Raw genomic sequence first — 22,247 nt, 5'->3', positions numbered from 1 at the left:
CCATATTGAAGTACCAGATAATGCAGCAAAGCAGGATGACTAGTTTTTATACTTATTATTTTAATAGAGTATACAGGGCTGCTAATACTTTTTGAAAAAAAAAATTGGACAAAATGGGACATATTTTTATTTGACAAATTGGAGACAATTTCGGCTATTATGACTTATTCCACGTGTTCAATAATTTTTTGATGATTTGAGGGCTTTTAGGCCGACATACATCTTTAATAACTGAAGTCCTCTAAACAGAAAAAACAAAACATTGTGTTTTTATAGTAGGTCTTTTATAAGTCCTCTAAAGACCGAAGCATAATCATCTACTGAATAAGTACAATCAAAGCTCTCCAAAAGTGACCCCGCGTACCTAAGCGCCACTAGAGGGTAAATGTTGTACTAATTAACCGCTCCGAGCCAATAAATTAAATTTAATACAGCTTTTACGGAACAAGTATAATCACCTACGGAACTTGTGATTTATTCGCCAGGTTCGCATAGGTATGGAATCGTCTCCGGAGACGCGGGCAAAGGGTCACTTTTTTTGTGGGGAGAGGATAGGTTTTGTCAGTACTTGTTCAGTATGTGTTTATACTTTGCTAAAGACTAACATCTCTAAACTCTAATATCCTCTTGGACCAACAAAAGTCCTGTAACTTTCAAGTTTTATTTCCAAGCTTGTATTTTGATATCCTCGCCAATTAATAAATTTCTGCAAATTATCAACAAATTTTGTTGGCTAAAAATTCTGTTTCCATCGTGCTAATACAAATGGTGTTGGGGTCATTATTAGAAAACTCGTAAAAATTATTTAAGTTGGCAAACACAACTCCAAGAAAGCTAAGCGCTAGAAGAAAAAGAAGAAAAAAGCACTTAAATAACTTCATGCATTTTTCTATTCCAGACACTGAAGTCCTTCAGGATTCCAGTGGAACCTCTTTTGTTGTTAGTATCAAATAAACTATTCTATTTTCAATGCATTCATATTATAGGTTTATGTGAACCCTTTAAGGTAACCTAGGCATGTTAGCCTATTTCTATTCTTGCACTTCAAGCATCTGACCTGAAAAACACTGGATTGAAGGGTAGGCTATTAAATTTTGGGGCATTTTAGGTAAATTTTTACCAAATCATTTTATTGACTTATGAATAAAGTGAATATACCACTTGATGCCTTTTTTTATGCTCTTTACAAATATAATAGGCTAATCACAAACAACAAAAGGCAGTGTGGTCTTCGTCGCTATTTTCGTCTTGCTTATGGGGAGCAATTGACCAATGATATCTTTTACTTTATTAATTTAGGCAAAAAACATGCTAATATCATTAACCAGCAAAAATTCTTGGAATCTTGCAATTATTCCACTGTCTTACAAAAAGATTTCCCTTTTGTTCTTCGTACTTTTGTTGTTTGTGATGGAAAGGCAGTGTGGTCTTCGTCGCTATTTAATAGGCTAATCATTTTTGTTGGAAATGAATTTTAGCCCAAACCCCTAGGCCCTATATATACCATTTCACGGTATATATTTGCACATTAGGGGGGTGGAGGGAAAGTTTAATCTTACCTCTCATTTATATTGGAAATAAAATTAACCCCCACCCCCCTAATGTGCAAATATATACCCTGAATTGGTTTAAATAAGGGTGGGGGTAAAATTCATTTCCAACAAAAATTATTATTATATTTGGAAAGAGCATAAAAAAGGCATCGAGTGGTATGTTTACTTTATTCATAAGTCAATAATATGATTTGGTAAATATTTACTGCATTTTATATTACTACCCCACAAATAAGGTGAACATAGGCTATCACTTGGTGCATTTTTTATGCTCTTTCCAAATATAATAATTGCTTTACTTGGAAATTCAATTTTAAGCCTATTACCAACCCTCAGAGATGCATGGCATTCTTGGCCATCCAGGGTAGTGGTAACTCCCAGTGTAAACATTTGCAAGCTCCCAGCAGCATTTCTTCCATACAAGGATTTTGACCCTGCTTCCTTAATCTTGGGATTTTCTAAGAAGGACACTATTGTGTTGTATAAGCCCAAAAATAACAAAATAGTAACTTTGATCTCTTCAGTGCAAAACACAAACATTATAGGTATAAGCTCAGGTAAGCCAGAAATAGTAATTTGATAGACTATCTAAACTACCCTCACTGTAGGATAGCCTATGACTATCTGATTTAGTTCTGCCTTAGGATGATAAACTATCATCAAAAAGTGAAAATGATGATTTTTTTTTTTAACTTTGAAAAAGTTATGCCAGTTTTCCCTCTTACATGGATTCTGTCTTGGCTTGGCTCTAACTAGGCCCTTAAGTCTTTCATCGCTTTGAAATTAGTTTATATCTATTTTTGTTATGTTTTTACAAGTCAGACAAACATTTTGGAGGGGAGCAGTTCAACCCCCCTCCCTCTGGGTATGGCCTTGCTTTGAGCAAGTTGATTCATCACCTTGACTGAGTGGTAATTTTTTTGCAGTTCATATTATTGAGTTACAAATAAAGTAAACATACCACTTAAGGCCTTTTTTATGCTCTTTTCAAATATAATTATCATTTTTGTTACAAAAGAATTTTACACCCACCTCTATAGGCTATATACCAATTCAGGGTATATATTTGCACATTAGAGGGTGGGGGTAAAATTAATTTCTGATGCAAATGAGAGGTAGGTTTAAACTTAACCCCCCCCCCCCCCTGATGTGTAAATATATACCCTGAATTGGTATATATAGGGGTGGGAGTGAAATTTATTTGCAGCAAAAATGATTATTATATTTGGAAAGAGCATAAAAAAGGGTATTGAATGGTATGTTTACTTTATTTGTAAGCCAATAATATGAAATGAAAAAAATTTACCAACTGAGTAGGGTTAACAAGATTGCATGGAACCATAATAGCATAGCCCCAAGGGGTAGGCCTACATGAGAAATTTCAAAAATAATAGTATATAGAGTAATTTTATACCCTATGCAACCAGTTAAGGGTAGATCTTTCATAAAATTTCAGAAGGATAGTCCCTGGATAAACTGAAACCATTATCTATTTTAAATATACTAATTCAGGAGGTACACTTGCACCCCAAAGGTAAGATTTTTGTATTGTTAACTCACAATCTAATACACAGCAGTTAAATAACCACATAATAGCTCAACAGCAGACAAATTGAAGAAAAAAACTTGAATCATAAATCAGAAGTATTTCCAAGGCTCTTATTTTCAATAAGTTTATGTAGAAATTCTAGACTTCTAGATAATACACAAAATATTTCTTATGAGGGGTATGTCAATGGATACTCTATGGATTGTATTTCATTAAAACATAGGTAAAACTCTGTAAATTGTGGTAATGACCCTGTAGGCTATAATTAATTCTACTATTAAATAATTTTCAGTTTTTAGGCATTTCAGTAAATAAATGATTAGAAATGTCCAGGTAATCTTGTACTTGCTTTGAATTAAAAGTATTCTCTGCAATGAAAAACATAGCTTTGTTCATTGTTTTGTCTTTATAATTGCTAGGGATTCAAAAGTAAACTCCACAACAGCCCAAATTCAGATGGTTTCCAACAAATTCAGTGCTAGTGTTACTTGACAGCAAAGTTTATCATGGGAAAAATGAAAATGTTATCTTAAAAATTACCATAAATCACATGTTCTGCAAGATAAGGTGGTGATGAGCCTATTGTGGAAAATCTTGCTGGTGGTGTGACATGACTATTGTTTGTCATCCCAGGTTAGCCTACACTCTACACTGGCCCTCTCCTAATCAACTCCTTTCTTGAACATATCTATGGTTTGGGACTGGACGGTGGCTTCAGAGAGGCTGTTCCAGTGAGGGCCAGCGCACACAGAGAAGAAATGCTGACACTCATATCAATGGCAATGGGGGACTTGCAGCTTCTTTGTGTGACCTCTTGTTGTACTTGCAAGGGATGTGGAGAAAACTTGACTTGAGAGGTTGTTTTCTAGCAGTTTGCACATAGTAGTTTGTATCTTGCAGTTTATATAAAGAACATATAATAGAATAGAATTGCTTATTGAATTTGGATATTTATTATTATAAATTGGTAGCCTATCTTAGGAGTATATTACTTTTTAATAATTTACTTATAAACTAATGGTATGTTTTTAACCACTTTCTATTACCTTTACTAGTGTTGATAATTACTTTTTTGTGTGGTTACAAAAATAAGATATCTTTTGGTCCCTTTAAGGGCTTGAGAAGCAATTTGCCCCAGAAGCAATTATTGAACTGTGAAACAGCATAAAAAAGGCATCAAGTGGTATATTCACTTTTGTCCCATCTAAATTATGCTGCAAATTTACTATAGCTAGGTCTACTCAGAAGGAAACACTATGAAATTTTGAAAACACCTTTGAAAAAATTCTGAAATACTTGTGCTACTTGTCATTCAAAACAGCACTTTAATTTACTTTACCCCCCCCCCCCCTAATGTGCAAATATGTAGCCCAAATGATCTTTGCATTTTTCCATCTCTTAATTTCATTGATGTTGTTTTGTTTTTGTTAAATCCATTTGAAGAAAAGACTGACATATGGTCTCTTTGCAAGGAAAATATATAATTTGAGCTGCTAAAGTTCAATGAATGGCTCCTGTTGAATCCTGGACAAAGTATTTGCCATGTGGCTTGGCTTTGTCTTATGCCCAACCTATAAAAGTTTTTTTTTTCTAGTTTATATCACTTTTTCTTTCAAAAATACTGAAATCTGGTCTTTTTACTGAAATGTGCTTAGTGTGGTGAATTTCCCCTGTGCAGGAAATCCACCACAGTTGCTTAGCTGAAATTTAACATCTTCAGAAATCTTGTCAAAACTAAGATAGGCATACATAATTCAAGCATCCACAAAACAGAGTAGTTTTCTTGAGTATACCTTTGCCTTTATGGTACTATATGGCTCATTTTTCACTCTCATTTTCACTAGACTTGGGAAAACTGTCTCCAATTATACTCTTCTGAGGAGATTCAAAGAACAAGAATTCTGGAAAAAATGTCAAGCATTCCTTATCCTGAGAGGTATCTAGAGAACACCAAATTTTCTTCTCCATTCATAAAAAATAAGATATTTGTCAATCACCCAATTTTGTCTGGTTCAACCCTGACCTCACCTACTCAATTCAATAGGTCAAGTATCCAGGATGTTAAAATGGCATATCTGCAATATCTTGTAAATAGCTTGAGGGATCATGTTGGAACTTTTAAGAGTACTGGAAGGGGTAAGGTGACCTAAGATTTTGCATTTAAGGAGAACAGATAAGGACACCAAATTTTTTGTGTTTGATTTATCTAAACTGTTTGTAAATTATGAATAGCAAGGTAACCAATGTAGCGTCTCTTTAATATTTTGGGAATGGCTAGGAAAATTGAGTTCAAATTTTCAGGAAGTGTTGGAATGCTCAAGTGAATCCCAAACTTTGTCTTAAGGGGGGGGGGGTATAATTCTTTGGCTCCAATCCCTCTTTAGTGTTTTGGCTTATGAGCCCCTGTAAAATTTAGAATATAAGGACTGGAGCCAATAGGTAAATCAGGAAACACTATGTATACCCAGGTTTTCAAAATAGTATTTCTGAAGTATCTTGAAAATGACTTGGTGGATTGAGTTTGGATTCTCAAGGGGTGCTAGACAAGCATAGCAGACCTCAATTTTAGCAAGAGCCCCTGTGAAATTTGGAATATAAGGACTGAATCCAATAGGCTGAATTCTCAAGGGGTGATGGAGATGCCAAGCAGACCTTAATTTTGACTTAGAGAGAAGGGGAGAGTGGGAAGGGGATTAGCTTTTTCTTCTCCCAATCTTTCTAAATGGTTTGTGCTGTGAGCCACTATAAATCATTTTGACAAAAGGTAGACTCAAATCACTTTTGACAGTCTAAATTGGGCCAAGCATAATTTTTCCCAGGAGGTCCAAAGTGAGGGACCATCTTATTCTAAATCACTGTAGAGAAATATAAACTGTACAGTCACCCTTAAAAATATATGCCTACTACAGTCTCAGTGTGTATAAAAGCTCCTCCCATTTCCTTTGTTTAAGCTATCCATTGTATATTTCTCAGTTCCTGAATCAGCTTTGGACAATGGTGCAAACCTGTATTATTTATTATTGCAAAAGCAGAAACAAAGGGGGTGAGCTGGCAAAGTGGTTCACTACTGTCCAATCTCACATGTATGACTTGAGTGGCATATCCATGATTTCTAAAAGGGGGGTTTGGATTAAATTTTAGCAAAAATATGGAAATTTCCAGTGCTAACTTCTAATCAAGACTGCAACAGGGAAATAGCCAGAACAGAAGTTGCAGGAATATTTGAAATTTGCCACAAAGGCAACCTAATAGTTTTAGCACAGATTATCTGTTAGTTCTACAGTAATCTGTGGTTTTAGATAGTAATATTGCACCATGGAGCATCAAAACATTTTTCTTTTGGGTAAGGAAAAATATTCCTTGATATTTTCCTTTTTTTTTGGACCATAAAAATGTCCTTCAAGATTTGATGTGACCTTTGTTTTTCTTCTAATAACTGGTGGAATAGCCCTATCCAAGAAAATACCAAATATCTGTTAAGAACTGTTTTTTTTTTGTGAAATTATTAGTGAGTTTTCAGAAAATTGAAGGACATCAAAAGAATTGTATTTGTATTATAAGAAGAATATAAAGTAGTGCTAGTTGTTAACATTGTTGTAAATATTCTGCCACGAACTTGCATACTACATAAAACTTCTCATCAGAAAGCATTTTGTTTATGACTCAATAAGTTAATCCCTCATAAGTTTTATCATGATTCTTTTCATTATCTTTCCAGCTTTGGGTTACGTGCAAGTTTGGTATAAAACTTGGAATGTTTCAGAATTGTGTTAAGATTATTTAAAATTATTTAATCACTAGTTACCAAGTTTATTGTCAGTTGCTAATCAAACTTTTTTTTTTGTCTATGGCATGTTTGGAGCCAGAGGGAGGGGGTATGACCCCTCACCAGATCCACCAATGGGCCTTACTTACATAATTTGCTGTAGCCTAATTATAAGCTTTAATATGACATAGCATATTAAACTTTTGCAGATGCAAAAGTTTATTATCTCCTTTTTTCAACTAAGAGGCAAAATTTTTTAAAAACTAGTATTTCATTATCTCCTTAATGAGCTCCTCAGTACTACAGACAATAAAAATCAATATCAATAAACATATGTGAAAAAAGGGAACAGTTAAATTTAATTTAGCTGCGAGTCTGCATTCATGCTGACCACATAATTTCCCTTTGAGAAAAAACTGATAAAACTATGGAACAGAAATATCAATGCAAAGTGCCAAATTTTTTAATCAAATGTCATTATATTATGGTATTGTTCAAATAAAACTTAATTATCCTTATAAATTCATTCTTTGTTTTTCTTTCCATTCTCAAACTAATGTTATCTTTACTTTTGCATTATTGCACCCAGACAAATTATTTTCTTTTTTGTCTCTTTAGTGTATTGCATTCTTCCTTATCCCCTAGATGCTTGATTCATGTTATATCTTTTCCTGTTCTCCAGGCTGTGAATGTTGATGCCACATGCAGGTCTACCCATGAAAAAAAACTAATGTTGCTTATGTTTCTCTTGGTTTATATGTTCTCTAGAGGAGCATCATCCCAGTCGAGCTTGAGATAGGAGATGGTTACACTCTTTATATTTCTCTACAGTGTTCTAGATCAAGTAAGCTCAAATCAGGCAAATGGAACATGATACAATTTGGTAGTATGAGGCCAATGATGATATTTCTACTCCTGGACAATCAAATACTGCCAGTCCTGCTCCCAGGCCATCAACCTGCAAGGTCAGTTTGCCAGAATAACCCCAGATATGACTAGACCTTTCCCATGAATGGAAAGCATTCATGCAAGGTCTCCTAAGCAGCACAAAAACCAGGATACTCACCAACACCCCTATAAAGCAAGAAATTTAGGTAAAACAGTCTGGAAAGGGAGAGAAAAACAACATAAAAAAATTCCATGTTGGATATCAAGCTGCATGATTTATCTGGTGCGCCATTACTTCCTGATGAAAAAAGACAACAATGATGATTATCATGGAATATCTTGACAACAGCAACTTGGTGGTGTGAAAATTTAACATAGTATTATAAGCCAATCTTGTGAGATAAAGACATTTTCCCTATTCTTTGTGGGTTATTTTCTACTTATATTTATCCTAAGTGTCATTTTAAGTGGCTTTCCTTAGTGTGTGGCTCCACTTATCTTGAATTTGAAGCTTATGGTTTGACCAGCTGTTAAGTCCATCTTCCTTGTCAGTAAGAGATAATATTCTTGTCAAGTTCCAGCTAAAGAAGTCAACCCACTGCTTTGTTGGCTGAGTCCAGGACAGGCTATTGCAGAAAAGGAAGCTGCAATTAGTTTCATGCACAAGAGAAGGAAAAAGTTTGTCTTCCCTGAGTTAGAAGATGTTACAAGTGTGGATTTTTCTGATAATCTCTGTAGTCTGCCAAAACCTTTATCCTGTAGAGGAACCAGTAGAGTGCTTCAAAGCTTTTACTTTGAATTTGATTTCTCATCAGAAAATATGTCTTAATCAACCAAACTGAAGATGTTATGTTTTCTTTTATATCTTTATTTTATTAATTTAATAAACCATATTTGAAGTAAAAGAAACTTTTTAATTAAAATAATTTAGTGTTTCTATGGGAGTGCAAGCAGGGGCGTAATTTGCTATGGTACAGGGGGGGAGGGCAACTGCCCCCCCTAGCTGAAATTTAACATGTTCAAAAATCTTTTCAAAACTAAGATAGGACTAAATAATTCAAGCATCCACAAAGCAGAGTAGTTTTCTTCATTATACCTTTGCCTTTACGGTACTATATAGCTCATTTTTCAGTTTTCACTGTTATTTTCACTTGACTTGGGAAATGAAGCTGTTAAAATGGTGTATCTGCAAATTAAGGAGAAAAGGTGGACTCAAATCAATTTTGACAGTCTAAATCAGGCCAAGCATTATTTTTCTCAGGAGGCCCAAAACTCTCAGAGGAACATTGTAAAATTACTGTGAAATTAAATTTGGTTTGTAAAATAAGTTCAAATTGGATGAAATACAGAGGTCCCTGAGAACTATAGTGTAAAATTGCTGTCTTAGGTTTGCCCTGTAGCTACGAGACTGGTTCAGCATTTTTCTAAATCTATGTTTTATTCAGCTTTAAATGCAATCTGCCTCCATAGATGGCATAACCCCTTCAGAGACCCCAGGGTGAGGGTTGTAAATAATGTAAAATGGCAATTGTTTGAATATACATTTCATAATCTAAAAGGAGGAGAGGAATTGCTTGTTGTTTGGTGTGCATTTAGTTTGGAACTTTCAGGGATTGTCTTCCAGGTCAAAAGTGTCAATTCCTTTGTATTGGGGGGTTGGATGCCTGGAAATGGGCCAGAAACGTATTGTCCCAGATCAGTTTTAAACTTACAACCATAAGTCTTGGGCCAAAAGGAGCCTAATGCACAAAATACACAGGCACAGAGAGCCTAATGTAAATCCCCCCTCCCAAAATGGGCCTAAAAATGCCAAAAAACCTTTATTTCCAGGTTGGTTTGAAACTCATATCATTATGTCTTTGGACTAAGGGAACCTCAATACAGAAGAACAAATCTAAAAAATTTGGTGGCCCCAAAAGTGGGCAAGAAAGTTTTTTTCTTCAACCACTTCTGATGGAACTATGGAAGGGTGGTCAAAGAAACTTGGGAGTGGGCTCATTTAAGATTGACATTTTGTCTAAAATAGCTGTAATGTCTGCAAAATTTGCCTCCTGGGATGACATGCCACAACCCATGAGCAAGGGATATAAATTATGCAAATTGCATATTATTTACACATTAGCTTTAATCTGCTGTGCAAAAAGTGGGGCAGTAAAGTAGCAATGCTACTTTGCAGTTTTCAAATTTGTTGGCAGATTTTGTCTGAAAATACCATTTTTAAATATAAAAATATTTTTTGCAAGGATCAAATGCTCTTTTGATCCAATGCTTAGATTTAGTAGTACTAGTATCATAGCAGTAGTGGTAGTAGTAGGAGCAATTGTAGCAGTAATAGTGCTGTATTACTAGTAGCAGCAGCAGTATTAATAGCAGCAATATTGTGTACATGTTGCCTTTTGGTGAGTTGAAAACCCCCCCTCATGATGCTCTGGGAGCTTGATATGGTAAGCTGTTCCAAAATTATTGCTGATATGCCCTTTTGACAATCTGTATGCACATAGTATGTTTCCCCTCATCATCAACTTTCCCCTCATCATTTCCTCATATGTTCATTTCAATATCCTCAGCCTTGATAGTACTTGCTACAGAAGCAGTAGTTTTAGTGGTAGTAGTAGTGGAACCAGTAGTATCAGTTGTAGTAGCAGTAGTAGCATGTAAATATTGCCTTTTTGGTCAATTGATCATCTCCCTTATCCTTTCCTGAAAGTTCCAAATCAATATACTCAGTCATTTCTGAGTTATGCTCTTTTGACCACCTGTACACACATAACATGTATTTTTGGTCAAACATGCCCACCTTTCTCAGTAACATTTAGCCTACTACATGTAAATTTGAGACAAATTGCCTAACTTATAGCCCTTGCCTAGAGGGCTCTGGCGGGGGGACATCCCCAAAGACATATAATTAATATAAATCCCCAAAGACATATAAATAAGTCTTTGGGACATCCCCAAAGACTTAATTACTGAACCTTTCAACTTTGCTGAACAAAATGGCTATTTCAGGATTTTTGATAGGACATGTTTGGGGAAATGAAGGGCTTGGGGGGGCTGAATGTTCTCCAATCACTTTTGACTCGTAAAAAGGGCACTAGAACTTTCAATATTCAATTTAATGAGCATCTTTAAGTTTCTACAACAGCTCCTTCCATACAAAGTGCCTCGGTTAGAAAACAAATCATACAGTGTTTCCACTTTGCTCTTTACTTTGGCCGCGCCATTTTGCGCTCCCTATGACAATGTGTATTTCAAACAATGTGTTCTTTTTTTACTTTTTTTTAATAAAAAAAAAAAAATCAACAGAAATATAAAAATAGATAAGATCACCATAATAAAGAAGATGACTGGAAAGAACTGATGAAAGTAGACTGACTGTTAAATAAATAATTACATTAATTCCTAGGAATCTAAGAATTCTGTTTTTTCAAAGCAATAATTGTAAAAGAGGAAATGTTTTAAAATATATTTTGTTTTCAGTAGGCTATAGCATGAATGACACTATGACCTTTAGGAAGGTTAGGGGGTGGCAGCCTTGCTCCTGTTTGATAGCCTGTTCGCTTTAAGCTTCAGTTGATTATTCATTTTAATTTCTGTACCTTTGCAATTTATTTTTTAATGTATTGTAGTGTCTGTTATCTTTATATTTGTCATGATTAATCATTTTAATTTTTGTTCGTTTTGACTTTCATTTATTCATTTATAGTAATGTCTGTTTGTCCTAAGCTGAATTTATAATAGGACTTTATTTTCGCTTCTAAGTTTTAATAAGATTCTTTACTTTTCGTTCAGAAACTTTTTTTTTAAATTAATCATTTTATAAGTCTAACTTAAAAGAAACAGAAACTTAAAAATTTAAACGACAAGAAATTACCACAAATAAGAGTGGGCTACCGCTCCCTAAAATTTCTAAAGGCTCTAGTGCTTCCCTGTCCATCCAAAGGCGAGAATCTTGTCATTGTAGGGTACCCTGGATGGAAGTAGCTCTGCTCCCCCTGTCTACTTGGATGACAAATTGTATTTCTGGCTTCTTCATAATGTTTCCTATTCAAGCACGACTGTCTTTTTAGCAAAAAGGTACTAACCTAGAAGCACCCTTGGTCCATGCAGAGCATTTCAAATATGTCTAAGATGTCAAATGTACATGCGTTTCCAGACACGTATACATGCGAGGGGTCAAAGTCTTGATGTTTTTGCAAGTTTTCCCAGAATCTCCCTATTTCATTTCATACAGCTTACCTCTTTTTAATTTTCTGATCTCCTGTTATGTTTCTCCTTCTCAAAAAATAATGTCCCATGCAACTGGCCCTAAGTCTCTATATTTGGTTGGCTCTGGGACAAATGCCCAGGACTGTTGGACTTCATAGGCCCAGGACTACATAGTTTTGCTGAATACAAAATGTATGTCACAGCCAGGGCCGTCATGTATGGGGGGGGGGGGGAGGGGGATGCCCCCTCCCAATATTTTTGGTCACTTGGTAAAAAAAGTAGTCGGTAAAATTCCCGACGACGCTAAAATTCTTTGTTCGGTTCAATGAAGACCACGAAAATACTGACATGTCATCTACAGAAATTTCGAACTTGGTCTGTAAACGCAGCAGTTTTACCGACTCCTACCGTGGTTTTACAGATGTTGCCACAATTTTCCATTTGGTTAAATAAACAGCATTAAAATAGTGACATAATAGGTACCGAAATCTAAATTTCGGTTGGTAAATGGAGCGGTTTTACCGACTCGTGCAGTGATTTTACGTATTGTATTCGAAACGGACATTATGTTAATTATTGACAAAAAAATCGGTAAAAATGACCAGCCAGTCGGTAAAATCGCTTGCCCCCCCCCCCCCCCAATAAAAACATTTGGCCTAGTAACGACCCTGGTCACAGCAATTTTGCCAGAGAAGAGGTGCGGGTCGAATTAATAAAATGTCCTTGCATATCCTGATATCCAAGATATTGTGTTCAGTTATCCCCAAAATTTTAATCGAGTGGTAGTGGTCTTCTGACATTTCTTGAAGGATTCTCTGTGTATGGGAATGTTCCCCATGCGTTTTCAATTACAGACTAGCCTATAAAAAATCTAACCTTTTCAGGGTTTCCATATTCATGTTAATGGAGTTCATCATTGTACCTTACGATATAAACAAATTCGTCATTTACATTCACTTCTAAAACAAGAATTTGGCTCTGCAGCACTTTGTCCATTTCCACCAAGACAACTTTTGAAGCTTTCAGAGAAACAAATTGAAGAAAGAAGAGTTCAACTTGAAAATTATTTGCAAAAAAGTAAGTTCTGATTATACTTACCTGTAATATACATAGAGGAATAAATAGGAGAGTGAGGGGCTTAAGAGCAGGTCGTTGCTATGAATTAATTAAAAAAAACTTTCCGAAAAAGAAGTTTTTCAAAAAAAAGTAAAGGCCATTTTAAACTTAAGCTCAGCAGATACAAATACATGTTAAAATTCAAACTCAAACAACCAGAAATTACTATTAAAGAATAAATGAAACCCAAAACGAACAGAAATTAAATAAACAATCATAGCAAGAAACATACAATAAGTAATAATATAAATGAATAAGTAGATCTTAAAGTGAATAATGCTTAGATTGAATATGAAAATCAAGCTTAAAACGAAAAAAAAAAAATATTTTGCTATTGAAGTATAAATGAAACTTAAAACGAACAGAAACTAAATAAACAATCGATGCAAACAATCATACAATATATATTAATGTAAATGAATAACTACACCTTAAAACGAGTGAAACTTAAATTGAATATGCAAATCAAGCTTGAAACGAACAGAAATCACTACAAACATGAGTTTGGGTATCGCCTGCTTCTCTCAAAGTACAAGTCTAAAACCTACCGCGTCATTGCCGCTTTACTGAAAGACATTTTATTACAAATATTTTCTTTTGTACTTAATATTGAAAATAAACATTAAAATTATAGTAAAATTTTTAACTGATGAGCTTTCAGCAATTAATATTGTTATACATCAAATATTCAGTTTAATTTATTAGTTCTTTCTAAAGTTGTTCAGGACGAATATAGTTTCACTACAAACAAGTTTTTGGATACTCCCCCCTTCCTTAACTGTAAATAAAAACCAAAAGCCTACTGCGTCATTGACGGTTAACTGAAAAGGAATTATATTACACATATTGTCTTTTCCTGTTCTTACAGCATTGAAAATAAAAGTAAAATTACAGAGAAATAAATTCTTGAACTGATGGGTCTTTCAACAATTAATATCATTATACATCAAATATTCAGTTTGATGTTGTTTATACTTTCCAAGACTGTTCAAGACGCATATAGTTTTCAGTAAAGCGCCAATGACGCAGTAGGTTTTATACTTTTACAGTGAGAGAAGGAGGCGATACCCTAACTCTTGTTTGTAGTGATTTTTGTTCATTTCAAGCTTGATTTGCATATTCAATTTAAGTTTCACTCGTTTTAAGATTTATTTATTCATTTACATTAATATATATTATATGTTTGTGTGCATTGATTGTTTATTTAATTTCTGCTCGTTTTAAGTTTCATTTATACGTCAATAGCAAAATATTTTTTGTTTGTTTTAAGCTTGATTTTCATATTCAATCTAAGCATTACTCGCTTTAAGATCTATTTATTCATTTATATTATTACTTGTTGAATGTTTTTGCCATGATTGTTTATTTAATTTCTGTTCGTTTTGGGTTTCATTTATTCTTTAATAGTAATTTCTGGTCGTTTTGAGTTTTAATTTTAACAGGTATTTGTATCTGCTGAGCTTTAGTTTAAAATGGCCTTTACTTTTTTCGAAAAACTTCTTTTTCGGAAAGTTTTTTTTTTAATTAGCTTTTGTTCGTTTTTTATTGCAAAAAGTTTCAAATTTTTAAAAATTACTTATTTGAAAATCAAACTTAAAAAAAAAAAAAATCAAATATTCATCAAAGTATCAAAACTGGTATCAAAGTAACAATATCAAAGGGAAAAAATGGGTTTGTGTCAACCTTGGAGTTTTAATTATCTGATGTTTGAACTATTTTTAACACAATGGCTATCTCAAAACTTTTGTCGGATGTATCTGGCGAAAAAAGGGCGTGAGGGGGGGGGGGGGCTAATTGCCCTTCGGTCTCTTTTGTCTCTTTAAAAATGAACTAGAACTTTCTATTTTCAATCAAATGAGCCCTCTCTGAAGTTTATATGATCTTTTCCTCTATAAAAACTGTATATACCCCCAGAGTATAACTTACAACGCCTGTTCCTGGGCCCTGGAGGGTTGTGTCGACCCGGAGTTTAATATCTGATGTTTGAACTATTTTTAACAAAATGGTCACCTCAAATTTTTATCGGATGGGTTTATCCATCCAATAAACTGAAAGGCGTGGATGGCGGGAGTGGCTAGTTGCCCTCTGATCTTTTTTTTACTCTGAGAAAATGAACTAGAACTTTTAATTTCCATTCAAATGAGCCCTCTGAAGTTTATACGAGCATCCCTTTCATAAGAACCATATACGGCCCCAGGACATAGCTTACAATGCCGGGCCCTGGGGGGTTGTGTCGACACCAGAGTTTTTGTTATCTGACTTTTGAACTATTTAAAAAATGGCTATCTCAAAATTTGTATCGGATGGTTTTTGGGAAAAAGGGTGTGTGTGTGGGGGGGGGGGCTAGTTGCCATCGGATATCTTGACTCTTTAAAAGTGGACTAGAACTTTCAATTTCCAATCAAATGAGCCCTCTCTGAAGTTTATACGAGCATCCCTTTCATAAGAACCATATACGCCCCCAAGACGACACTTACGACGCCTACCCCCTGTGCCTTGGGAGGCTTTGTCCGCCCCAGAGTTTTGTTATCTAATTTTTGAACAATCTTCAAAAAACTGGCTATCTCAAAATTTGTAGCGGAGGGGTTTGGGGGCACAAGGGCGTGGGGGGGCCTAGTTGCCCTTAAATCTCTTGACTCTTAAGAAGTGAACTAGAACTTTTAATTTCCAATCAAATGAGCCCTCTATGAAGTTTATACGAGCATCCCTTTCATAAGAACCATACATGCCTTTAGAGCATAACTTACAACGCCTTCCCCCGGGCCCTGTGGGGTTGTATTAACACCAAAGTTTTTCTTATCCGACTTTTGAACTATTTTTAACAAAATGTCAATCTCAAAATTTTCATCAGATGGGTTTTGAAAAAGAAGACGTTGGGGGGGGGGCTAGTGGCCCCCGGATTTCTTTTTAATATTAAAAAGTGAGCTCGAACTTTCAATTTTCACTCAAATGAGCCCACTCTGAAGCTTATACGAGCGTCCCTTTCATAAGAACCATACATGTCCCAGGGCATAACTTAAAGCGCCTGCTCCCGGGCCCTGGGGGGTTGTGTCGACACCTGAGTTTTTGTTATCTGACTTTTGAATAATTTTCAACTTAATGGCTATCTCAAAATTTGTATTGTATGCGTTTGGGGAAAAAGGTGCGTGGGGGGACTAGTTGCCCTCCAATCTCATTTTGACTCTCAAAAACTGAAACTAGAACTTTCATTTTCCTATCAAATGAGACCTCTCTGAAGTTTTTACGAGTGTCCCTTCCATAAGAACCATATATTCCCCCAGGGCATACCGTAATTTACAACGCCTGCCCTTGGGCCCCGGGGGACTTTGTCCGCCCCGGAGTTTCCGCTATATGGTCTTTGAATTATTTAAAAAAATGGCTATCCCAAAGTTCTTATCGGATGGGTTTGAGGAAAAAAGGGCATAGCGGGGGGGGGGCTAGGTGCCTCCAATCTCTTTTGACTCTTAAAAAGTGAACTAGAACTTCCAATTTCCAATCAAAGGTGCCCTCTTTGAAGTTTATACGAGCATCCCTTCCATAAGAACCATATATGCTCCCAGGGCATAACTTACAACGCCTGTCCCCGGGCCCTGGGGGTTTGTGTCGGCACCGGAGTTTTTGTTATATGATCTTCAATCTCAAAATTTTTATCGGATGCATTTGGGAAAAAAGGTCGTGGGGGGACTGTTTACCCTCCGATATCTTTTGACGCTTAAAAAGTGAACTAGAACTTCCACTTTCCAATCAAATGAGCCCACTCTGAAGTTTATACGAGCATTCCTTCCATAAGAACCATATATGCCCCCAGGGCATAACTTATAACTCTTGCCCTGAAGACTGTGGGGGAGTGTCCTGCTCAAAGATATAATTTCCAGAACTTTCAACGCCGTTGAACAAAATGGCTACGGTATCTCAAAATTTTGATTGGATGTGTTTGGGGAAAAGGTGGGCGTGAGAGGGGGAATAGCTGCCTTCCAATCACTTCCGACAAGTAAAAAAGGCACTAGCCCTTTGAATTTCCAATCGAATGAGTCCTTTTTGAAGTTTCTACGACAAAGCCTTCTATAAAAACCATGCCCCCAGGGCAAAACTTCCAACCCGTGCCCTTAGGGCCGTGGGGGGAGTGTCCTCCTCAAAAACATAATTTCTATCTGGAAATCAACTACATAGAACAAAATGGCTTTCTCAAAGTTTTGGTTGGATGTGTTTGGGGAAATGGTGGGCGTTGAAAGGGTTTTAGTTGCCTTCCAATCACTTTTGACCCTTAAAAAGGACAATAGAACTCTCGATTTCCAATCGAATCAGCCCCCTTTGAATTTTATACGACGACCCCTTCCATATGAAGTGCCTCTGGGAAAAATAAATAAATAATAAAACATCGGAGCCGTGTGGCCTTTGCTATAGGCAACGCTATAGCGTTGCCTCTGATATGGTCAAGTAATGGTATGGGTGGGGGCGGGGGGGGTTTGGTCCACCTCTACGTTCCACCTAACCCACCTATACTGAGGATTTCATGGATTGTTTACCTTCCGTATTGTGTCTCGCCATGCTAGTGGATATAATTGCGTACTACAAGAAATATCAAAAATCTTGAATACGCAAGGTTTTTAAAGTCTTCCATATTTTCTTCTTAGGAAATGCTCCTGTCTGGTCAGTTCTGAATGTTTATATGGTTGATACATAACAACTGATAGGATCCTGTTTTGATGTGTCCTAAGTTTATGGATTAGATGCTAGATTTGGGAACTAATAAAGTTGTGGGAAGCCTTGTAAAATCGATTCCCCTCCCCTCCCAAAGGCGGGATATCTTAAAAATATGAGTGAACCTGATGGATTGATATACTATCTTGTTTATTTGGTTATTCTCGGAAAAAAGTGTATTTGTTAAGCTCTTGGAGTATTGTAATTTTGGTATTCCTTGAAGTACTCCTAAGGTAACGATTTTCTTTGTTATTATTTATTATTCTTGTATTAATATAGGTTTTTATATTTTCATGGTTTAAAAATATCTTCTGCAATGAATTAAATTGATGGTCTAAAAACAGGGCTATTGGGTGGGACTACTATTAGGGGGTAATGGACTTGTTCCTATTGGATATCGAATTTCCAGCTCCTAGAGTCTGATCGTTAAAGCTACTATACCATTGAACCATATACTCTTGGGAAGTATCTACAGCACTTTATCTTTGCCCCATATTATACACACTCCCATTTAGGAAATTCCTGACAAGTCTAAAAGCTTAATATCGTGATTAGTCTAAAATCTGCGTCTTATTTTCTCGATTGGCCAATTTTATTCCAAAATTGCCACAAAGGACACGAACTAGGTTCGTAGTCCGGCGCAATAACCAATTTGGCGCTGACCCAAATTTAACTCTTGATAGATTTAACAGCCGATCAATAGCCAGTAGCTATTGCGCATGAATGGGGAAATCTGCTTGCATAGGTTTTTTTTCTCTCTTTCGTTTTTCTTTTTAGAAGTTATTGAGTTCTTTTAGTTTTTTTATTAATGCTATTATTTTTGGGTGTATTTTATATTTATGTGCCTTATCTTTTTATTTCAGTTTGTCGTTTTTTGTTCATTTTTTCATTTGTACTCTGTTATTGTACACTTGGTGTATTAGACGGGCTCTCAAATACATTCTATTATTATTAGTATTAAGAAGAGTAAGGAGTAAATCGTAATTTTTCTTGCTCCTGATTCCTGTCATTATTTCCCAACAAACTCGAAACGAATATATAATTCTCATTTTACATGGCTCTCTTGTTTTAAATTACTATTAAAAAACATCAAAAAGTCAGATATCTAGCTATGGTTATCTCATGTCTTAATCATGATTGAAACACCATATAATCAGGTTCAAGACATTTGGTAAATATTCCATGCTTTTTATTGTGGAGTAAAATATGAGCAGGAAGCAGCTCCCAATTTTAACTCTGATCAATTTCTGGGTGACCTCTCAACTTCTTTGGGAGTATTAATGGATGTTTCCTCAAACAAGAGTACGGTTGGAACTTTTTATTGTGTATTTGAGTTATTAGAAGGAGCAATATTGCTATGAATGCCAACTCATCACAGAATTAAGCCGTTTTAAGCCAACATAGACGCGCGCAAACCTCCTATACTCCGTCCTATCCAGAGATTTTCTCATTGCTTCCCTCAGGAGACCCAATTGTCAGGTAAACCTATAAATTTCCCAATTTTCATTGTGCATTGGGATCCTCTTGGGCAAGACTCACGGAGATAAGTTTCAAGGGGACCAAAGAAAAGGGTTTATGGGCCCTTATTCGAATCCCTTGCCATAAGCCATTTTTTTTTGTATTGTGGTCCCCTTAGTCAATGAACGGATTAAGTTTCAAGCCGTTTAGAAAAAAAAAAGTTTTTTCGGACCTTCTTTAAACCTCTTTTTGGGCAATTCAGTCTTTTTTTCATTTTTTTTTCTGTGGATTGAGGTCCCCTTGGTCCAAGGTAATACAGTTTCAAGCAAAAAGAAAATAATTTTTGTACCATTTTCGGCTGCAGTTTTAGGAGGCCGTGCCTCACACGAAAGTGGGCCAAAAACTTAATTTTCTATAAGTTGGCATATACAAGTCTTTGGCCAAGGGGACTCTAGTGCAAAAAAAAAAAAAAAAAAAAAGGAAAAATTTTTTGCCTGAAAATGGTGCCGAAAAGGACCAAAGAACTTTCTCTTACGAATAGCTTAACATTTATATTCAATAAGTCTGTGGTTCCAGAGTACCCTAACGTGCAAAAAAAGCTGGTTTAAGGGTTTACTGTAGGCTTTGGAAGGTTAAGTAGACCGTAGTCCTCCTCATATTCGTGGTAGTTATTAAGACAAATTTATAAGAGGCACGTAGAGAGAAGCAGTAGCGTTTAAGAGATCCATTTAGCATCTTTGTTTGGTCTGGCGGTTACCTGCTTACCCCGGTAGAAAAAAAAAGAATTGGAAATAACTAGTGAGACGCATGCTAACGATGCAATAACACGATTTTTCTCGTTTTTCATGACAGGGGCATTAAGGAATTCAGGTGATTGTTTAAGACCCTGAAAAAATTAACCATCTATATTAGAATATGCATTACTCGGATCCTCTTGGACCAAAATTGAAGTCTTGTCGCAAAAATGGCAGGAAATGCAAAACCGCGATAATCACGGCAGCATTCATGTCTTTATAAACTAGATATTTACGAATAAAATAAACACGAAACCCATTGCGAAAAGGGCATTGGATACTGCAATTTATGTTAAAATGAGCTGTCTACCAATATTCTATGACCACGGGCACGATACGATCGCCCCTGGCCAAAAAAAGAAAATAGAGACACATCACAACTTGCACCACTTCCTTGTCGTTTAAGGTAATTCTTCTCTTCAGTGTTTTCAACCATGGTAATTCCAACGATAGCCTACACTATTCATTTCTATCAAACGCCATTTTCTAGGGGTTTCAGGCTGTTTTTTGAAATTCTCATAAATATGGGTAATAAACTTTTACGATTAAAATTAAACGATATAAAAGTTACCTTCCGGAATCAGCTTCAAATAATAATTTGAAGCTGCCTTTTTTGAACTTTCGGTTACTATGGGTTGTGGTTTGCTCGGTTGCAGCTATTGCTGCAACCGTGATAATTTTTTATTGTTCCCTTAAATAGGTGAGGTGGTTGTACATTTGGGGAGGAGGAAGGGCCTCCAATGCTTTTGGTTATTTTATTTTACTTATTTACTGAGAAGGCGTGTGACTGTCGAAGAGCAAAGTGGGAGCCGTAGTGCATGTTTGTGAAGAGTCTTTTATGTTTATGGGTCTCAACGTGCTTTATGTCACAAAGCAGTGTATTTTAAGTTTGTTTATTTACTTTTTATTAGATAACTCAATTTAACCTTGGACATTGGTTAGAGATTAGTTGATTGCGCAACTGACATCGTTCCTAGGATTTTGCATTTTCCAAGGGCCTAAACTCCCAAGTTAATATTAGTCTTTTAAAACGGGAAAATATTGCTCAGAGTAGTTCAGAGCTAAAAGTAAAACCCACCTCGGGTGGCATTTAGTAAAAAAAAAAAAAAAAAAAAAAAAAAAAAAAAAAAATCTTGGTCAGGAATAGGAAGAGGAAGAGGAAGAGGAAAAAATGTTGACTACTCCCTAGCTCTGGAAAATAGATAGATTATTCTACAAAATCTTAGTCGCCTCGTTTCACGGGTACACACAACCGCAATTAAAGGAGGAAGTTGATGTTTTTATGTTGGAAGTGTGTGTAATACTTCAAACACATTGTTTTATATTCTGATATCTCTCTTTAATGGTCTATTTCAGGAGTTTTTTTGGGGGGGGGGGAGGTACGGAATTTAGGGGTAGGGATCCTCAAGGAAAGACATGTTTTGTTATTTGCAGCTATTCTGCTACAATATGATTTTTTCATTTCCATTTTTTTCCAGTCACAAGAAATCCTGTTATTGTAAGCAGTACAACATTTTGTACCTTCCTTGTGTCAGCGCAGAAAGAAACGCATAATGGCAACCTTGAAAAAGTACAACTACCTATTTACCTCATGGACCGCCAAAAAACACTCGTAGATGTACAATCAATCGAACAAACACGGACCGTCCTTTTAGTGAGTAAATTGCTTCAAATATAGGTGCATATACGTTAAACATTTAGCAACGATAGAACTTTTTTTTCGACGGGTTTTGATGTTATAACTAAATAAAAAACAAGGTTTTTCGATTGAAAGCAATTAACAATATTCAAACTTAATACTAATAGAAATTATTCCGTATATGACGGGACTATTACTACTACTGCTAACATCTCACCGCAGAACCAAGCCGCCTGAGACCAACACACCTACGCACGCTCCTCCATCCCAAGCTATTCAAAGCCTCCCTTTTTACACCCTCCCACGAAATTCCCATTTCCTTTAAATATTTCTTTATGACGTCCTTCCACCCCAGACCAGGACGACCTGCTTTCCGTTTAGCTGTAGACGACCCCTTCCACAACCCTCGTTCTCTACGCTAAAGTCTTAAAGTCATTTAAAAACACTTTTCCCTCAATTTCGACGACCCTAGTGTTTGAGCAGTCCTCTTAAAGCATTGTGACAAAAAGTTAAACTTTAGCGTAAAGAGCGACGGTCAAGGAAGGGGTAGTCCCTCTCATCTACAGAATAATTTCTG

The 22,247-nt window shown here is 35.9% G+C and overlaps 1 protein-coding gene across 2 annotated transcripts in view; it reads left to right on the top strand.

The window, feature by feature from the left end:
* Positions 1-820: 820 nt before the first annotated feature.
* Snx17 (sorting nexin 17) overlaps positions 821-22,247 on the top strand; it is a 50,724-nt gene continuing 29,297 nt past the window's right edge. For both annotated transcript variants that reach the window (XM_089089688.1, XM_089089687.1), the window contains exons 1-3: positions 821-939; positions 12,847-13,039; positions 21,510-21,685. In XM_089089688.1, coding sequence (XP_088945814.1) covers positions 880-939; positions 12,847-13,039; positions 21,510-21,685 — 429 coding nt within the window. In that variant the 5' untranslated portion in view covers positions 821-879. The remainder of the gene's footprint in view (positions 940-12,846; positions 13,040-21,509; positions 21,686-22,247) is intronic.

Source organism: Artemia sp. Qi Xiang Cuo, chromosome 5 (genome assembly GCF_049724085.1).
Source record: "Artemia sp. Qi Xiang Cuo chromosome 5, ASM4972408v1, whole genome shotgun sequence".
Lineage (NCBI taxonomy): Eukaryota > Metazoa > Arthropoda > Branchiopoda > Anostraca > Artemiidae > Artemia > Artemia sp. Qi Xiang Cuo.
This window is presented reverse-complemented; position numbering and strand designations above follow the sequence as displayed.